Below are 17,500 nucleotides of genomic sequence, written 5' to 3'. Positions count from 1 at the left end.
CCTCGTCTCCTCCCCTCTCCCATCCCTCCTCACCCTCGTCTCCTCCCCTCTCCCAATCCCTCCTCACCCTCGTCTCCTCCCCTCTCCCCATCCCTCCTCACCCTCGTCTCCTCCCCTCTCCCAATCCCTCCTCACCCTCGTCTCCTCCCCTCTCCCCATCCCTCCTCATCCTCGTCTCCTCCCCTCCCCCATCCGTCCTCACCCTCGTCTCCTCCCCTCCCAATCCCTCCTCACCCTTGTCTCCTCCCCTCCCCCATCCCTCCTCACCCTCGTCTCCTCCCCTCTTCCAATCCCTCCTCACCCTCGTCTCCTCCCCTCCCCCATCCCTCCTCACCCTCGTCTCCTCCCCTCTCCCCATCCCTCCTCACCCTCGTCTCCTCCCCTCCCCAATCCCTCCTCACCCTTGTCTCCTCCCCTCCCCCATCCCTCCTCACCCTCGTCTCCTCCCCTCTTCCAATCCATCCTCACCCTCGTCTCCTCCCCTCCCCCATCCCTCCTCACCCTCGTCTCCTCCCCTCCCCCATCCCTCCTCACCCTCGTCTCCTCCCCTCCCAATCCCTCCTCACCCTTGTCTCCTCCCCTCCCCCATCCCTCCTCACCCTCGTCTCCTCCCCTCTCCCAATCCCTCCTCACCCTCGTCTCCTCCCCTCTCCCCATCCCTCCTCACCCTCGTCTCCTCCCCTCTCCCAATCCCTCCTCACCCTCGTCTCCTCCTCTCTCCTCATTCCTCCTCACCCTTGTCTCCTCCCTCCCCCATCCCTCCTCACCCTCGTCTCCTCCCCTCGTCCAATCCCTCCTCACCCTCGTCTCCTCCCCTCTCCCCATCCCTCCTCACCCTTGTCTCCTCCCCTCCCCATCCCTCCTCACCCTCGTCTCCTCCCCTCCCCCCATCCCTCCTCACCCTCGTCTCCTCCCCTCTCCCCATCCCTCCTCACCCTCGTCTCCTCCCCTCCCCATCCCTCCCCATCCCTCATCACCCTCGTCTCCTCCCCTCTCTCCCCATCCCTCCTCACCCTCGTCTCCTCCCCTCTCTCCCCCTCGCCCCCACCTCCCCCTCGTCTCCTCCCCTCTCTCCCCCCTCCCCCTCTCCACTCTCTTCCTCTCCAGTCTTTGTGTGTCCTGGTTCTCTTCTGAGCGTTCAACCGGCTACTTCCTTATTGGAGGCGGAGCATCAGTCGGGGGCGTGGTGTAAGGACCCGTTGCAGGCTGCTGATAGGCTGTATGTCATGCCCTGGACACCCTATAGGACGGAAGTTCTGTATGAGTACGCTTCATGGGACGACTACAGGCAGAACAGAGTCACCACCACTTACAAGTGAGAGAGGGGGGTGTGTGTGTGTGTCAAGTATGTGTATGAGATAGAGAGATACATTTAGAGAGATTGAGAGGGAGTGAGAGAGAGGGAGTGTGTGAGAGAGAGAGAGACATTGAGAGATTGAGAGAGCGAGACAGAGAGAGAGTGAAATACAGAGAGAGAAACAGAGAGAGAGAGAGAGAGAGAGAGAGAGAGAGAGAGAGAGAGAGGCGAGAGAGAGAGAGAAAGAAAGAGAGACAATGAACAACAATACAAGTTTATTTGGACAGGGAAAATGTACCACAATTCCAGTTTATTTTGACAGAGACAATGTACCACAATGCCAGCTTATTTGGACAGGGACTATGTACCACAATACCAGTTTATTTGGACAGGGACAATGAACAACAATAACAGAAGTCTCAGAACACAGAGAAATGATGCATTGCACCAGATTTAGCTAACAGTTCATTTCCATGTATATATGCTCTATGTCCTCTCTACGTCCTCTCTGTATCCGTGCTATGTCCTCTCTAAGTCATCCTTACGCCCTGTCTCCGTCCCGGCAGGCTGCCAAACCGCGTCGACGGTACAGGCTTCGTGGTCTACGATGGAGCAGTGTTCTACAACAAGGAACGCACACGCAACCTGGTCAAGTACGACCTCCGCACGCGCATTAAGGTGACCTCTGACCTTTACCTGAGATCTGTATCACCTTACCCACAGCACCAGGGTTGAGGTCAATCCCATTTAAATTTCAGTCAGTTCAGGAAGTACACTGAAATTCCAATTCCAATGTCAAGTCTTCAATGCTTTTCAATGAGGAACATATGGAATTGGAATTTTGATTACTTTCTGAATTGACCCCAATCATTCACAGCACTGATGGTTTTTCCAGAAAATAATTATTTTACATTTGATTTTTATTGTGTCGATGGATTTCTTGTGTGTTGTGTATTTATGACAATTGTAAATACAACATCAGCTGCGATTGATAAGATGTAATGTCGCCTTATTAAAATGTAAATAAATCATTCTCTCGCTCTCTCTCTCTCTCTCTCTATCAAGAGTGGCGAGGCGGTGGTGTTGAATGCTAACTACCACGACACTTCGCCATATCGGTGGGGCGGGAAGAGCGATATCGACCTCGCTGTGGACGAGAACGGACTGTGGGTCATCTACTCAACTGAAGCCAACAACGGACGCATAGTTGTCAGTCAGGTGAGAGAGAAGAATGGATGGATTGGAGGGAGGAATGAATTTTACCTAAATGTTTTTTTTTCTCTTTAATATTATACTTTTTTTATGAGGAAGATCAGCTTTAATATTGCAGATAGATTTGGGCTTCTACAGAGGAAGTAGGAAGTAGGAAGCAGAAAGTAGTTGTGCTGAGGGTGCTGCAGGAAGTAGTGGTGCTGAGGGTGCTGCAGCACCCCCTGGAAAAATCGGAAAAAAATAAAAATATGTGTTTTTTTCCTCACAAATGTACACTGGGCCTTTACTAGTATTTAGCGGTCCGATATAGACGTCTGTAGTGCGGGCAAAAACTTTTTTTCAGCATCTCCGCTTTGGCAAAAAAGGTAGTTGTGTAATAAATAAAGGGATAATTAGGAACAGTATCTCGCAGGATTCAATAGTTGGAATTGTAAGAGTTGTTGCTCTGTCCCTTTCTCTGTGATTGTCAATCTAATGGAATCCAGAAAGAACAAAACCCTGTCCTCAAACATTTACATCCAATTAAGTATTTTTATTGATCAAATGACATGGAAAACAACCACTTGTTGTGCAGTATTTATTTAACAACCTTACAAACCACTTAAAGTAAATGTACATTACTGTATTGTACATAGGCTGGTCATCTAGGTTTTTACCTGTAGACTTTCCATCACCATGAAGAAAAACAATGCACAATACAGTAATTGAGTACATTGAGACATCAAGTGGTTTGTGCTGATGGTAGAGTTGGCTCAGTTGGTAGAGCTTGGCGCTTGTAATGCTAGGGTTGTGGGTTCGATTCCCATGGGGGACCAGTACGAAAAAGTACGGGTAGAAGGATTACTTTATCCTATCCCAGGTATTCCTTAAAGAGGTGGGGTTTCAAATGTCTCCGGAAGGTGGTGAGTGACTCCGCTGTCCTGGCGTCGTGAGGGAGCTTGTTCCACCATTGGGGTGCCAGAGCAGCGAACAGTTTTGACTGGGCTGAGCGGGAACTATGCTTCCGCAGAGGTAGGGGAGCCAGCAGGCCAGAGGTGGATGAACGCAGTGCCCTCGTTTGGGTGTAGGGACTGATCAGAGCCTGAAGGTACAGAGGTGCCATTCCCCTCACAGCTCCGTAGGCAAGCACCATGGTCTTGTAGCAGATGCGAGCTTCAACTGGAAGCCAGTGGAGTGTGCGGAGGAGCGGGGTGACATGAGAGAACTTGGGAAGGTTGAACACCAGACGGGCTACGGCATTCTGGATGAGTTGTAGGGGTTTAATGGCACAGGCAGGGAGCCCAGCCAACAGCGAGTTGCAGTAATCCAGACGGGAGATGACAAGTGCCTGGATTAGGACCTGTGCCGCTTCCTGTGTAAGGCAGGGTCGTACTCTCCGAATGTTGTAGAGCATGAACCTACAGGATCGGGTCACCGCCTTGATGTTAGCGGAGAACGACAGGGTGTTGTCCAGGGTCACGCCAAGGCTCTTCGCACTCTGGGAGGAGGACACAACGGAGTTGTCAACCGTGATGGCAAGATCATGGAACGGGCAGTCCTTCCCCGGGAGGAAGAGCAGCTCCGTCTTGCCGAGGTTCAGCTTTAGGTGGTGATCCGTCATCCATACTGATATGTCTGCCAGACATGCAGTAATGCGATTCGCCACCTGGTTATCAGAAGGGGGAAAGGAGAAGATTAGTTGTGTGTCGTCAGCGTAGCAATGATAGGAGAGGCCATGTGAGGATATGACAGAGCCAAGTGACTTGGTGTATAGCGAGAATAGGAGAGGGCCTAGAACTGAGCCCTGGGGGACACCAGTGGTGAGAGCACGTGGTGCGGAGACAGCTTCTCGCCACGCCACTTGGTAGGAGCGACCGGTCAGGTAGGACGCAATCCAAGAGTGAGCCGCGCCGGAGATGCCCAGCTCGGAGAGGGTGGAGAGGAGGATCTGATGGTTCACAGTATCAAAGGCAGCAGACAGGTCTAGAAGGACAAGAGCAGAGGAGAGAGAGTTAGCTTTAGCAGTGCGGAGAGCCTCTGTGACACAGAGAAGAGCAGTCTCAGTTGAATGACCAGTCTTGAAACCTGACTGGTTTGGATCAAGAAGGTAATTCTGAGAGAGATAGCAAGAGAGTTGGCTAAAGACGGCACGCTCAATAGTTTTGGAGAGAAAAGAAAGAAGGGATACTGGTCTGTAGTTGTTGACATCAGAGGGATCGAGTGTTGGTTTTTTGAGAAGGGGTGCAACTCTCGCTCTCTTGAAGACGGAAGGGACATAGCCAGCGGTCAAGGATGAGTTGATCAGCGAGGTGAGGTAAGGGAGAAGGTCACCGGAGATGTCTGGAGAAGAGAGGAGGGGATAGGGTCAAGCGGGCAGGTTGTTGGGCGGCCTGCCGTCACAAGTCGCAAGATTTTATCTGGAGAGAGAGGGGAGAAAGAAGTCAAAGCATAGGGTAGGGCAGTGTGAGCAGGACCAGCAGTGTCATTTGACTTAACAAACGAGGATCGGATGTCGTCAACCTTCTTTTCAAAATGGTTGACGAAGTCATCCACAGAGAGGGAGGGGGGGGGGGGGGATTCAGCAGGGAGGAGAATGTGGCAAAGAGCTTCCTAGGGTTAGAGGCGGATGCTTGGAATTTAGAGTGGTAGAAAGTGGCCTTAGCAGCAGAAACAGATGAAGAAAATGTAGAGAGGAGGGAGTGAAAAGATGCCAGGTCTGCAGGGAGTCTAGTTTTCTTCAATTTCCGCTCAGCTGCCCGGAGCTCTGTTCTGTGAGCTCGCAATGAGTCATCAAGCAACGGAGCTGGAGGGGAGGACCGAGCCGGCCGGGAGGATAGGGGACATAGAGAGTCAAAGGATGCAGAAAGGGAGGAGAGGAGGGTTGAGGAGGCAGAATCAGGAGATTGGAGGGAGAAGGTTTGAGCAGAGGGAAGAGATGATAGGATGGAAGAGGAGAGAGTAGCGGGAGAGAGAGAGCGAAGGTTGCGACGGCGCATTACCATCTGTGTAGGGGCAGAGTGAGTAGTGTTGGAGGAAAGGGAGAGAGAAAAGGATACAAAGTAGTGGTCGGAGACTTGGAGGGGAGTTGCAGTGAGATTAGTAGAAGAACAGCATCTAGTAAAGATGAGGTCAAGCGTATTGCCTGCCTTGTATAATATATACAATTTACAGACACAGTATATTTTACTAAATTTTTTCGAATGTAACAAAATATCTGGCTCTTGTTAAAGCTTTTAGAATTGACTCTTTCTCTCTCCCCCCTCTCTCTCTCTCGCTCTCTCTCTCTTTATCTCTCTCTCTCTCTCTCTCTATCTCCCTCTCCCCCTCACTCTCTCCCTCTCCCCCTCTCTCTCCCTCTCCCCCTCTCTCTCTCCCTCTCCCTCCCTCCCTATCTCTCTCTCTCTCTCTCTCTCTCTCTCTCTCTCTCTCTCTCTCTCTCTCTCTCTCTCTCTCTCCTCTCTCTCTCTCTCTCTCTCTCTCTCTCTCTCTCTCTCTCTCTCTCTCTCTCTCTCTCTCTCTCTCTCTCTCTCTCTCCCTCTCTCTCTATCTATCTCCATCTCTCTCTCTCTCTATCTCTCTCTCCCTCTCCCTCTCCCTCTCCCTCTCCCTCTCCCTCTCCCTCTCTCTCTCTCTCTCTCTCTCTCTCTCTCTCTCTCTCTCTCTCTCTCTGTCTCTCTCTCCCTCTCCCTCTCCCTCTCCCTCTCCCTCTCCCTCTCCCTCTCCCTCTCCCTCTCCCTCTCCCCCTCTCTCTCCCCCTCTCTCTCTCCCTTTCTCTCTCCCTCTCCCCCTCTCCATCCATCCATCCATCTCTCTCTCTCTCTCTCTCTCTCTCTCTCTCTCTCTCTCTCTCTCTCTCTCTCTCTCTCTCTCTCTCTCTCTCTCTCTCTCTCTCTCTCTCTCTCTCTCTCTCTCTCTCTCTCTCTCCCCCTCTCTCTCTCTCTCCTCTCCTCTCCTCCAGGTAAACCCTTACACCCTGCGTTTCGAGGGCACGTGGGCGACCAGCTTCGACAAGCGCGGGGCGAGCAACGCCTTCATGGCGTGCGGTGTCCTATACGCGGTGCGATCCGTCTTCCAAGACGACGAGGGACAGACGGACAGAGGAGGAGGAGGTGGAGGGGATATGGTGTTATATGCATTTGACACCAGTAGAGGGCGAGAGGTGCCGGTCCAAATCCCCTTCCCTAACCCCTACCAGTATATATCATCTATAGACTACAACCCACGGGACAACCAGCTGTATGTGTGGAATAACTACTACGTGCTGAGATACCCTCTGCAGTTCAGACCGCCCCAGCCTACCAAAGGTGTGTGTGACGTGGGGAGGGCAGTGTGTGTGTGTGTGCATGTGGGGGGGGGGGGTTAATAACCAGAATGAAATGAGTGAACATTGGAATGAATCATAAAATGCCTCTCTCCTCTCCTCCAGGTCCTCTCTCATCTCTGATGACTACAGTGAGGTCCTACACAGCCACTGTAGCGCTGACCCCAGTTCGACCTTCGGCCTCCAACCCCATCGGGGTCATCAACCGGAGTCCTGACCTGCGGCCAATCACGGCCATGGTCCCGCTGACCCCCCGGCCCCCCCACCGTGCCCCCATCGCCCCGGGAGGGTCCCAGGGGGGGCAGGTTGGGATGTGTGAGGGGAGGGTGACTAGAGGGGTACAGTGGCCCCCTACACCTAAAGGAGAGACAGTGGAGAGACCATGTCCCAAAGGATCACTGGGTGAGTGTGTGTGTGTGGGGGGGGAGTGGGGGTTTGTTTGTGTGTGTGTGTCTCTCAGTGAAATGGTAGTCTGGTGTCCCCTCTCTGAACTGGCATGTGGGAGAGAGAGGGAGAGGGAGAGAGAGGTAGAGAGAGAGTGAACGAGAGAGCGAGAGAGAGAGAGGGGGAGAGGGGGAAAGAAGGAAAGAGAGAGAGAGAGAGAGAGAGAGAGAGAGGGGTAGCGAGAGAGTGAAAGAGAGAGCGAGAGAGAGAGAGGGGGAGAGGGGTAGAGAGAGAGAGGGAGAGAGAGAGAGAGAGAGAGAGAGAGAGAGAGAGAGGGGTAGAGAGAGAGAGAGAGAGATTGTAGAGTGAGAGCATTCTGTATGCAAATTATGTTTTGATGTGTGTCTGTCTCTCTCTTCCTCCCTTCCTCCACCCCTCCATCCCTTTCTCCCTCTCCCCCTCTCTCCCCCCACCCTCCTCTCGCCCTCCACCTTCCTCCTCCTCCTCCTCCTCCTCCTCCTCTCCCCCCTCCACCAGGTATAGCATCGTACCAGTGTGTGTTGTCCCCGGTAACATGGAACTCCAGAGGGCCTGACCTCAGTAACTGTACCTCCCCCTGGGTCAGTCAGATAGCACAGAAGGTCAGTCACACACACACGGATGGAAGGACATGGACACACACACGGACGGACACAAATGGACACGTGCACACGCATATCATGCATATGCACACACACACACGTGTACACACACGGAAGGACATGGACGGGAACACACACATACGCACGCAAAGACGGACGGACGGGCAGATACTTACACACACAAAGATCATCAGTGGGCAGCATAACATAACATAACTTGAACATTACCATATATTCCTCCCCCTCCCTCCCCCCTCCCTCCCCCCTCCTTCCTCTAGATAAAGAGTGGGGAGAATGCAGCTAACATCGCTGGTGAGTTAGTAAACCTGACGAGGGGGCGGGTCTACGCCGGTGATGTCAGCATGTCAGTCAAACTTCTAGAGCAGCTGTTGGACATCCTGGATTCTCAGCTTCAGGCCCTACGACCAGCTAACAAGGAGTCTGCTGCACGTAACTACAACAAGGTACACACACACACACACACACACACACACTCAAACATGGTGCACACACACAAACACACTACAACATGGTACACAAACACACACACACACACACTCAAACATGGTGCACACACACACACACACACACTACAACAAGGTACACACACACACTACAACAAGGTACACACACACACTACAACAAGGTATACAAACACACACACACACACTCAAACATGGTGCACACACACACACTACAACAAGGTACACACACGCACACACACACTACAACAAGGTATACACACAGGCTGAGACACACACAGGCAGGCAGACGCATACAACCACGCACACACACATACACAGACATGCAGACACAGAGACACACACACATACACAGACATGCAGACACAGAGACACACACATACACAGACATGCAGACACAGAGACACACATACACAGACATGCAGACACAGAGACACACATACACAGACATGCAGACACAGAAACACACACATACACAGACATGCAGACACAGAGACACACACATACACAGACATGCAGACACAGAGACACACACACAAACACAGACATGCAGACACAGAGACACACATACACAGACATGCAGACACAGAAACACACACATACACAGACATGCAGACACAGAGACACACATACACAGACATGCAGACACAGAGACACACATACACAGACATGCAGACACAAAGACACACATACACAGACATGCAGACACAGAGACACACATACACAGACATGCAGACACAGAGACACACACACACACAGACATGCAGACACAGAAACACACACATACACAGACATGCAGACACAGAGACACACACATACACAGACATGCAGACACAGAGACACACATACACAGACATGCAGACACAGAGACACACACATACACAGACATGCAGACACAGAGACACACACACATACACAGACATGCAGACACAGAGACACACACACATACTGTGATGTCACGAGAGGCTGTGTCCTGGAGGGACGTTACATCCCCCTGAGGTGGCTGCAAACCCAGACAGCTATGGCTCCATCTGCTGGTATGGTCGGGAACTCCACCCCTCTATGGCCAATCTTCCCACGCAGCTGAAACAAATCAGGAGCTGATGAGCTGAAGGTTTGGGAAGGGAAGAGACACTGAGGGGGGTGTGGGGGGTGAAGAGACACAGTCTCCAACCTGGGCTCTCTGGAGGACAAGAGTGCTGCACGTCCACTTCCATGAGGAATATAAGGATTTGGAGATACTTACCTTTGGGAAATACTCACCTTTGGATATATGCACCGGTGGAAATACGTGAGAGACATTTGGAAGGACTTTTTTGCTGGGTTGGCCACTAGCTGCAACGTGGACTACAGTAAGGCTGTGGAAAAGTTATCTGAGCGAGTGAGAATTATGATTTTGGATGTGGAAGAGACATCCCTGAACTGTTAACCCTTAAAGAGCCACAAGAGAACAGAATTTTGTTATATTTTCGTTAATTTCCCAAGACCTATAATAAAATCCTTGTTTTGTTTGAACCTTGTCTCCCTGCACTACTTGAGCAATCCCGCTGAAAGCTGTGTAGCCTCTCGTGACGTCACAGATGGTGGAGAATACGGGCACGCTCAAGCGTTAATAGTGCATGTCAGAGGAGGATACCGAAGGTTTGATCACCCAGTTTTCCAAGTTGGCCGTAGGCTCCCCGCCGACTGAAATGGAGGACATATTGAAAGCCCTTGTTGCTGGCCAGCACGCCCAGATGCAAGCAAACGTGGCTCTCTTGGAGGAGCAAAAGAAAGCCAACCTTCTGAAGGCAGAGGAATTGCAGTTGCAGAGACAGAGGGTTGTCCAAAATACCCGCCCCATAAAGGCAAGTGACTTTATATCTAAGATGGGAGCTACCGATGACATTGAGGCATACCTGCATGCATTTGAGGCCACGGCCACTAGGGAAGCCTGGCCCAAGCAACAGTGGGTTGGTCTGTTAGCCCCCTTTCTAACCGGGGAATCGCTGAATGCTGTCCGGGACCTGGGCCCTGACCAGGTTACTGACTATGATGCCCTGAAGTCTGAGATCCTCAGCAGATATGGACTCACAAAGTTTGGTATGGCCCAGCGCTTTCACAGCTGGACCTTCCAACCAGACCAACCTCCTCGGGCGCAGATGCATGAACTTGTCCGAATCGCAAGGAAATGGCTGGATCCGCAGAGGAATACAGCAGCGGCGGTGGTGGAGGCCGTTGTGGTGGATCGTTACCTACGCGCCCTGCCTTATGAGGCAAAACGGGTCATCAGTCAACAGGCCTTGACCACGGCTGATCTGACCGTGGAAGCTGTGGAAAAGTACCAGGCCACAGCGGAGATGCTGAATGCTTCCCGAAAAGACCCCAGGAGTGCGGCCCCACCACAAATGGGAAGAACCCGTCCAAAGGACCCCCAAGGTCTCGAACCCAGCCACGTCAGGACTTATCCCGGCTCCAGGGGGAGCCAGAAACCAGGCGGGTCCAAGAAGAGTACACCAGGAGGGGGAAACTCGACAGTGTTACCGGTGTGGGGAGATGGGACATATCTCCTGGCAGTGTGGGAAACCAGCCGATGAACCTATGCCCACTGCGGAGTCCTCCAGCTCAGCACCCACACACCGTTTTGCCTCGCTCTTGGGAGTCGTAGATGGCGGCCCAGATCGACCCCCCCACCTGCCCGGTAACTGTGAATCACCATGATGTGGAGGCCTTACTGGATTCTGGTAGGCGGGCCACCCTGGTGCGTAAGGATTTGGTGGGCCCAACGTGTCTGACCCCGGGAAAGTCCTCCCAGTTTCCTGTGTCCATGGGGACACCAGAGAATACCCCATTACTGAACTTACAATGACCAGCACACGGGGAACCATACACACGACGGCGGGGGTGGTTGATTCCCTCCCCGTCCCTGTCCTAATTGGACGAGACTGCCCAGCCTTTTACCCACTCTGGAGAGAGTCTCAGGAGAGGATAACCCGAGTACCTCGGAAACGGAGAGGCAAGACTCATCCTGGGAAGGCTCCGGTGCAATCCTCCGAGTTACTCACTCCCGCCCCGGGCTCTGATAGGGATGGCAGGTGCCCAGACCGACACCGAGACTGGTCCGGATACGGGAGAAGAGAACGCAGCCCAGGAAAGTGCTCCGTTCTCCAGTGAAGAAGACGTCCCAGGCACCCAAGAGCTTCCCCCTCTCACAGGCCAGTATGGTACGGCTCAATTACAAGATCCTACTCTTGCAAATGCCTTAAGAAATGTGCAGGTATTAGAAGGTGTAGTGTTAGGTGATAAGACAAACCCTACTTACCCCCATTTCGCAGTAAACCGGGGGTTAGTATATCAGATAGTCAAGAAACATGATGAAGTGCATGAACAGCTCCTCGTGCCACAGCCCTATCGGGCCACAGTACTCAACCTAGCACACACACACCCGCTAGGGGCCCACTTGGGGGTAGAGAAGACTAAGGAAAGAATCATGCAACGTTTCTTTTGGCCAGGAGTACACAAAGAGATAGAGAACTACTGCCGTAGTTGCCCTGAGTGTCAGCAGGTTGCGCCAAAGCCCACATATAGAAACCCGCTCATTCCCTTGCCCATTATCGAAACTCCTTTTGAGAGGATTGGATTAGACATAGTCGGGCCCTTACCGAAAAGTTCCAGGGGACATCAATACATTCTGGTCATTCTGGACTATGCATCCCGGTACCCGGAGGCCATTCCGCTGAGGAAGGCTACATCCAGACAAATCGCCAAGGAGCTGTTCCGTCTCTCAACTAGTCTGGGAATCCCAAAAGAGATATTGACGGACCAAGGGTCTCCATTCATGTCCAGGGTGATGAAAGAACTCTGTGCTTTACTGAAAATCAAACAGCTGAGAACCTCGGTCTACCACCCCCAGACAGATGGCCTAGTCGAACGTTTTAACAAAACACTAAAATCCATGCTGCGGAAAGCGGTAGGGGAAGATGGGCGCAACTGGGATCAGCTGTTACCATACATATTATTTGCGGTGAGAGAGGTACCTCAGTCTTCTACTGGTTTTTCACCCTTTGAGCTCTTGCTTTCCTACAGACCCAGAGGACTGCTCGACATCGCCAAGGAGGCCTGGGAGGAGCAGCCATGCCAACAGCGGACACTGATCGACCATGTCGGGGCTATGAGGGAGAGAATGAAGGCCATCTATCCCATGATGCGGGAACACCTGGAGGCCAGTCAGCGGCAACAGCAAGCCTCCTACAACAGATCTGCTCAACCCAGGGAGTTTAAGCCGGGCGACAGAGTGCTGGTCCTGGTGCCAACCGTGGAGTGTAAATTCCTGGCAACCTGGCAAGGACCATATGAGGTCATTGAACGCATGGGAGAAGTAAACTACAAGGTGAGGCAACCAGATAAAAGAAAAACTGAGCAGATTTATCATGTTAACCTTTTAAAGAAGTGGCACACCAGAGAGGCGCTGTTCAGCTGTCTACCCCCACAGAGACCAAGGAACCGGCGCGAGAAGAGGTTCAGCTGGGTCCAAATCTGTCCCCACATCAACGACAGATGGCCCTGGAACTCGTGGAGCAGAACCAGGATGTCTTCTCCTCCCTTCCCGGTCACACAGAGGTGGTCCAACATGAGATCCGCACCATGCCTGGCCGAACGGTAAACCAGCGCTGTACCGCGTGCCAGAGGCTCGTAAAGTGGTTATACAGAAGGAGGTAAGGAAGATGCGGGAGTTGGGAGTAATCGAAGAGTCCCACAGTGCCTGGGCAAGTCCCATCGTACTAGTTCCCAAGCCAGACGGTTCAGTACGATTTTGTAATGACTATCGAAAGTTGAATGAAGTGTCTGAATTTGATGCATACCCAATGCCTCGTGTCGATGATTTAATAGACTCCTTGGGGCATGCTCGGTTCCTAACCACTCTTGATCTCACAAAAGGCTACTGGCAGGTGCCCCTGACCCCGGCGTCTAAGGAGAAGACAGCCTTTGCCACCCCGGAGGGGCTCTACCAGTATACCCGACTTCCGTTTGGTCTCCACGGGGCACCTGCCACGTTCCAACGCCTGATGGATCGAGTCCTTGCGCCCCCACAAGAGGTACGCAGCGGCTTATTTGGATGATGTTGTTATACAAAGTCCGGATTGGGCCAGCCACCTACCCCGGGTACAAGCGGTGCTGGATTCGCTCAGGGAAGCAGGGCTCACGGCAAACCCGAAGAAGTGCAAGCTGGCCTTCAGTGAGACAAACTACCTGGGGTACACCATTGGGCGGGGGTTGGTCAAACCACAGGAAGCCAAACTGCGGGCCATACAGGACTGGCCGCAGCCCATCACCAAGAAGCAAGTAAGGTCATTTTTGGGCCTCGCTGGCTACTATAGACGCTTTATTGCAGATTTTGCTACCATAGCTGCACCGTTGACGGAGCTGACGACCAAACGCCACTCACGAATGGTGAAGTGGAACCCTGCGGCGGAGGCGGCTTTCCTCAACCTGAAGCGAGCACTCTGCTCCAGTCCAATCCTGGTGGCACCAGACTTCAAGAAGGAATTCATTGTCCAAGCGGATGCTTCGGAGGTGGGTCTGGGTGCTGTCCTCACCCAGGCACATGACGGTGAAGAACATCCCATTCTCTACCTAAGCAGAAAGTTACTTCCAAGAGAGAAGAACTATTCAACGGTGGAGAAAGAATGTCTGGCTGTAGTCTGGGCCCTGGAGTCCCTTCGGTTCTATCTCCTGGGCCGACGTTTCATGGTGGTATCTGATCACGCCCCTCTGCAGTGGATGGCCAAGAACAAGGAATCAAACAGTAGAGTAACCAGATGGTTTTTGAGCTTGCAACCGTTTAACTTTTCTGTTGTCCACAGGGCTGGCAAGCACCACGGCAATGCGGACGCCCTCTCCCGGCGTGATGCCTTCTTCGCTGCCTTTACCCCGACGAGGACGTCGGTCCCGAGGAGGGGGATGTGTGATGTCACGAGAGGCTGTGTCCTGGAGGGACGTTACATCCCCCTGAGGTGGCTGCAAACCCAGACAGCTATGGCTCCATCTGCTGGTATGGTCGGGAACTCCACCCCTCTATGGCCAATCTTCCCACGCAGCTGAAACAAATCAGGAGCTGATGAGCTGAAGGTTTGGGAAGGGAAGAGACACTGAGGGGGGTGTGGGGGGTGAAGAGACACAGTCTCCAACCTGGGCTCTCTGGAGGACAAGAGTGCTGCACGTCCACTTCCATGAGGAATATAAGGATTTGGAGATACTTACCTTTGGGAAATACTCACCTTTGGATATATGCACCGGTGGAAATACGTGAGAGACATTTGGAAGGACTTTTTGCTGGGTTGGCCACTAGCTGCAACGTGGACTACAGTAAGGCTGTGGAAAAGTTATCTGAGCGAGTGAGAATTATGATTTTGGATGTGGAAGAGACATCCCTGAACTGTTAACCCTTAAAGAGCCACAAGAGAACAGAATTTTGTTATATTTTCGTTAATTTCCCAAGACCTATAATAAAATCCTTGTTTTGTTTGAACCTTGTCTCCCTGCACTACTTGAGCAATCCCGCTGAAAGCTGTGTAGCCTCTCGTGACGTCACAATACACAGACATGCAGACACAGAGACACACACACATACACAGACATGCAGACACAGATACACACATACACAGACATGCAGACACAGAGACACACATACACAGACATGCAGACACAGAGACACACATACACAGACATGCAGACACAGAGACACACATACACAGACATGCAGACACAGAGACACACATACACAGACATGCAGACACAGAGACACACATACACAGACATGCAGACACAGAGACACACACACACAGTTGTAGTAATGTGTGTTTCTGTCTACTTCAGCTGCAGAAGAGGGAACGCACCTGTAGAGCTTATGTCCAGGTAAACCACAACCCTCTACATAAACTACAGATTTAATACAGTAGATTTACTATAGGATATTTAGTGTAGTATATTTAGTATAATATATTTAGTATAGTATATTTAGTAGAGGATATTTAGTATAGTCTATTTAGTATAGTATATTTAGTATAGTTTATTTAGTACAGTATATTTAGTATATTTAGTATAGCATATTTAGTATAGTATATTTAGTACAGTACATTTAGTATAGCATTATTAGTGTAGTATATTTAGTATAGTATATTGAGTATAGTATATTTAGGATAGCATATTTAGTATAGTATATTTAGTATAGCATATTTAGTATAGTATATTAAGTATAATATAATATATTTAGTATAGTATATTTAGTATAGTATATTTAGTATAGTGTATTTAGTAGAGTATATTTAGTATATGTGCGTGTGTGATATATATTTGTGTGTCTCTCTGTTCCGGACAGGTGATTGGTTCATGAGGCTTTGTATGTACATAATATGTTGTAGTTATGTATATACAGTACCAGTCAAAAGTTTGAACACACCTACTCATTCAAGGGTTTTTCTTTATTTTTACATTTTTTCACATTCTGGAAAAATAGTGAAGATATCAAAACTATGAAATAACAAATATGTACTCATGTAGTAACCAAAAAAGTGTTAAACAAATCAAAATATATTTTTTTATTTGAGATTCTTCAAAAGCCAACCTTTGCCTTAATGACAGCGTTGCACACTCTTGGCATTCTCTCAACCAGCTTCACCTGGAATCCTTTTCCAACAGTCTTGAAGGAGTTCCCACATATGCTGAGCACTTGTTGGCTGCTTTTCCTTCCCTCTTCTGTCCAACTCATCCCAAACCATCTCAATTGGGTTGAGGTTGGGGGTTGTGGAGGCCAGGTCATCTGATGCAGCACTCCATCACTCTCCTTCTGGGTAAAATAGCCCTTACACAGCCTGGAGGATGCTGTGGTAGCCATGCTGGTTAAGTGTGCCTTGAATTCTAAATAAATCCCAGACAGCTCAAATAAATGCTTCACAGAGTTCAAGTAACAGACACATCTCAACACTAAAGGACACCAAGAAGAAGAAGAGACTTGCTTGGGCCAAGAAATACGAGCAATGGACACTTCTTGGTGTCCTTTAGTAGTGGTTTCTTTGCAGCAATTCGACCATGAAGGCCTGATTCACACAGTCTCCTCTGAACATTTGATGTTGAGATGTGTCTGTTACTTGAACTCTGTGAAGCATTTATTTGAGCTGCAATTTCTGAGGCTGGTAACTCTAATTAACTTATCCTCTGCAGCAGAGGTAACTCTGGGTCATCCATTCCTGTGGCGGTCCTCATGAGAGCCAGTTTCATCATAGCACTTGATGGTTTTTGCGACTGCACTTGAAGAAACTTTCAAAGTTCTTGAAATGTTCCGTACTGACTGATCTTCATGTCTTAAAGTAATGAATGACTGTCGTTTCTCTTTGCTTTTTTGAGCTGTTCTTGCCATAATATTGACATGGTCTTTTACCAAATAGGGCTATCTTCTGTATACCCCCCCACCTTGTCACAACACAACTGATTGGCTCAAACGCATTAAGAAGGAAATCATTTCCACAAATTAACTTTTAAGAAGGCAACCTGTTAATTTAAATGCATTCCAGGTGACTACCACATGAAGCTGGTTGAGAGAATGCCAAGAGTGTGCAAAGCTGTCATCTAAGCAAAGGGTGGCTATTTGAAGAATATAAAATATAAAATATATTTGTATTTGTTTAACACTTTTTTCGTTACTACATGATTCCATATGTGTTATTTCATAGTTTTGATGTCTTCACTATTATTCTACAATGTAGAAAATAGTAAAAAAATAAAGAAAAACCCTTGAATGAGCAGGTGTTCTAAAACTTTTGACCGGTAGTGTACGTGTAGTATATATGTAATATATATGTAGATATATATTTCTATATATGTGAAGTATTATATATATATTTGTGTGTCTCTCTAACAGGCCGTGGTTCAGGTAGTTGATAACCTGTTGGGTCCTGATGCGTTAGTCTCCTGGGCTGATATGAAGACCACTGACCAATCACGCTCTGCCTCGCTGCTATTGGACGCCATGGAGAAAGGAGCCTTCCTATTGGCTAACAACATCTACGAGGGGCGGTTCAGCGACAGGGCCCCCAATGTCGGTAAGTTTGGTGTATGTGTGTGTGTGTGTGTGTGTGTATGTGTGTGTGTGTGTGGGTGTGTGTCTTAGCAATCTGTTCAATCTGAAATGTAAAGACGTCCCTCTCTG

The 17,500-nt window shown here is 50.1% G+C and overlaps 1 protein-coding gene across 1 annotated transcript in view; it reads left to right on the top strand.

Annotated features, from left to right (window-relative positions):
• The window catches only part of LOC121532568 (adhesion G protein-coupled receptor L1), a 34,990-nt gene that overhangs the window by 6,172 nt on the left and 11,318 nt on the right, over positions 1-17,500 (top strand). The window contains exons 6-14 of the mRNA XM_045227040.1: positions 1,108-1,315; positions 1,864-1,975; positions 2,363-2,515; positions 6,447-6,792; positions 6,915-7,211; positions 7,731-7,834; positions 8,113-8,298; positions 15,172-15,210; positions 17,213-17,393. Of these exons, the coding sequence (XP_045082975.1) occupies positions 1,108-1,315; positions 1,864-1,975; positions 2,363-2,515; positions 6,447-6,792; positions 6,915-7,211; positions 7,731-7,834; positions 8,113-8,298; positions 15,172-15,210; positions 17,213-17,393 (1,626 nt within the window). The remainder of the gene's footprint in view (positions 1-1,107; positions 1,316-1,863; positions 1,976-2,362; positions 2,516-6,446; positions 6,793-6,914; positions 7,212-7,730; positions 7,835-8,112; positions 8,299-15,171; positions 15,211-17,212; positions 17,394-17,500) is intronic.

Source organism: Coregonus clupeaformis, chromosome 18 (genome assembly GCF_020615455.1).
Source record: "Coregonus clupeaformis isolate EN_2021a chromosome 18, ASM2061545v1, whole genome shotgun sequence".
Lineage (NCBI taxonomy): Eukaryota > Metazoa > Chordata > Actinopteri > Salmoniformes > Salmonidae > Coregonus > Coregonus clupeaformis.
Note: the sequence above shows the minus strand (reverse complement) of the source record. Positions and strands in the feature narration are given on the sequence as shown.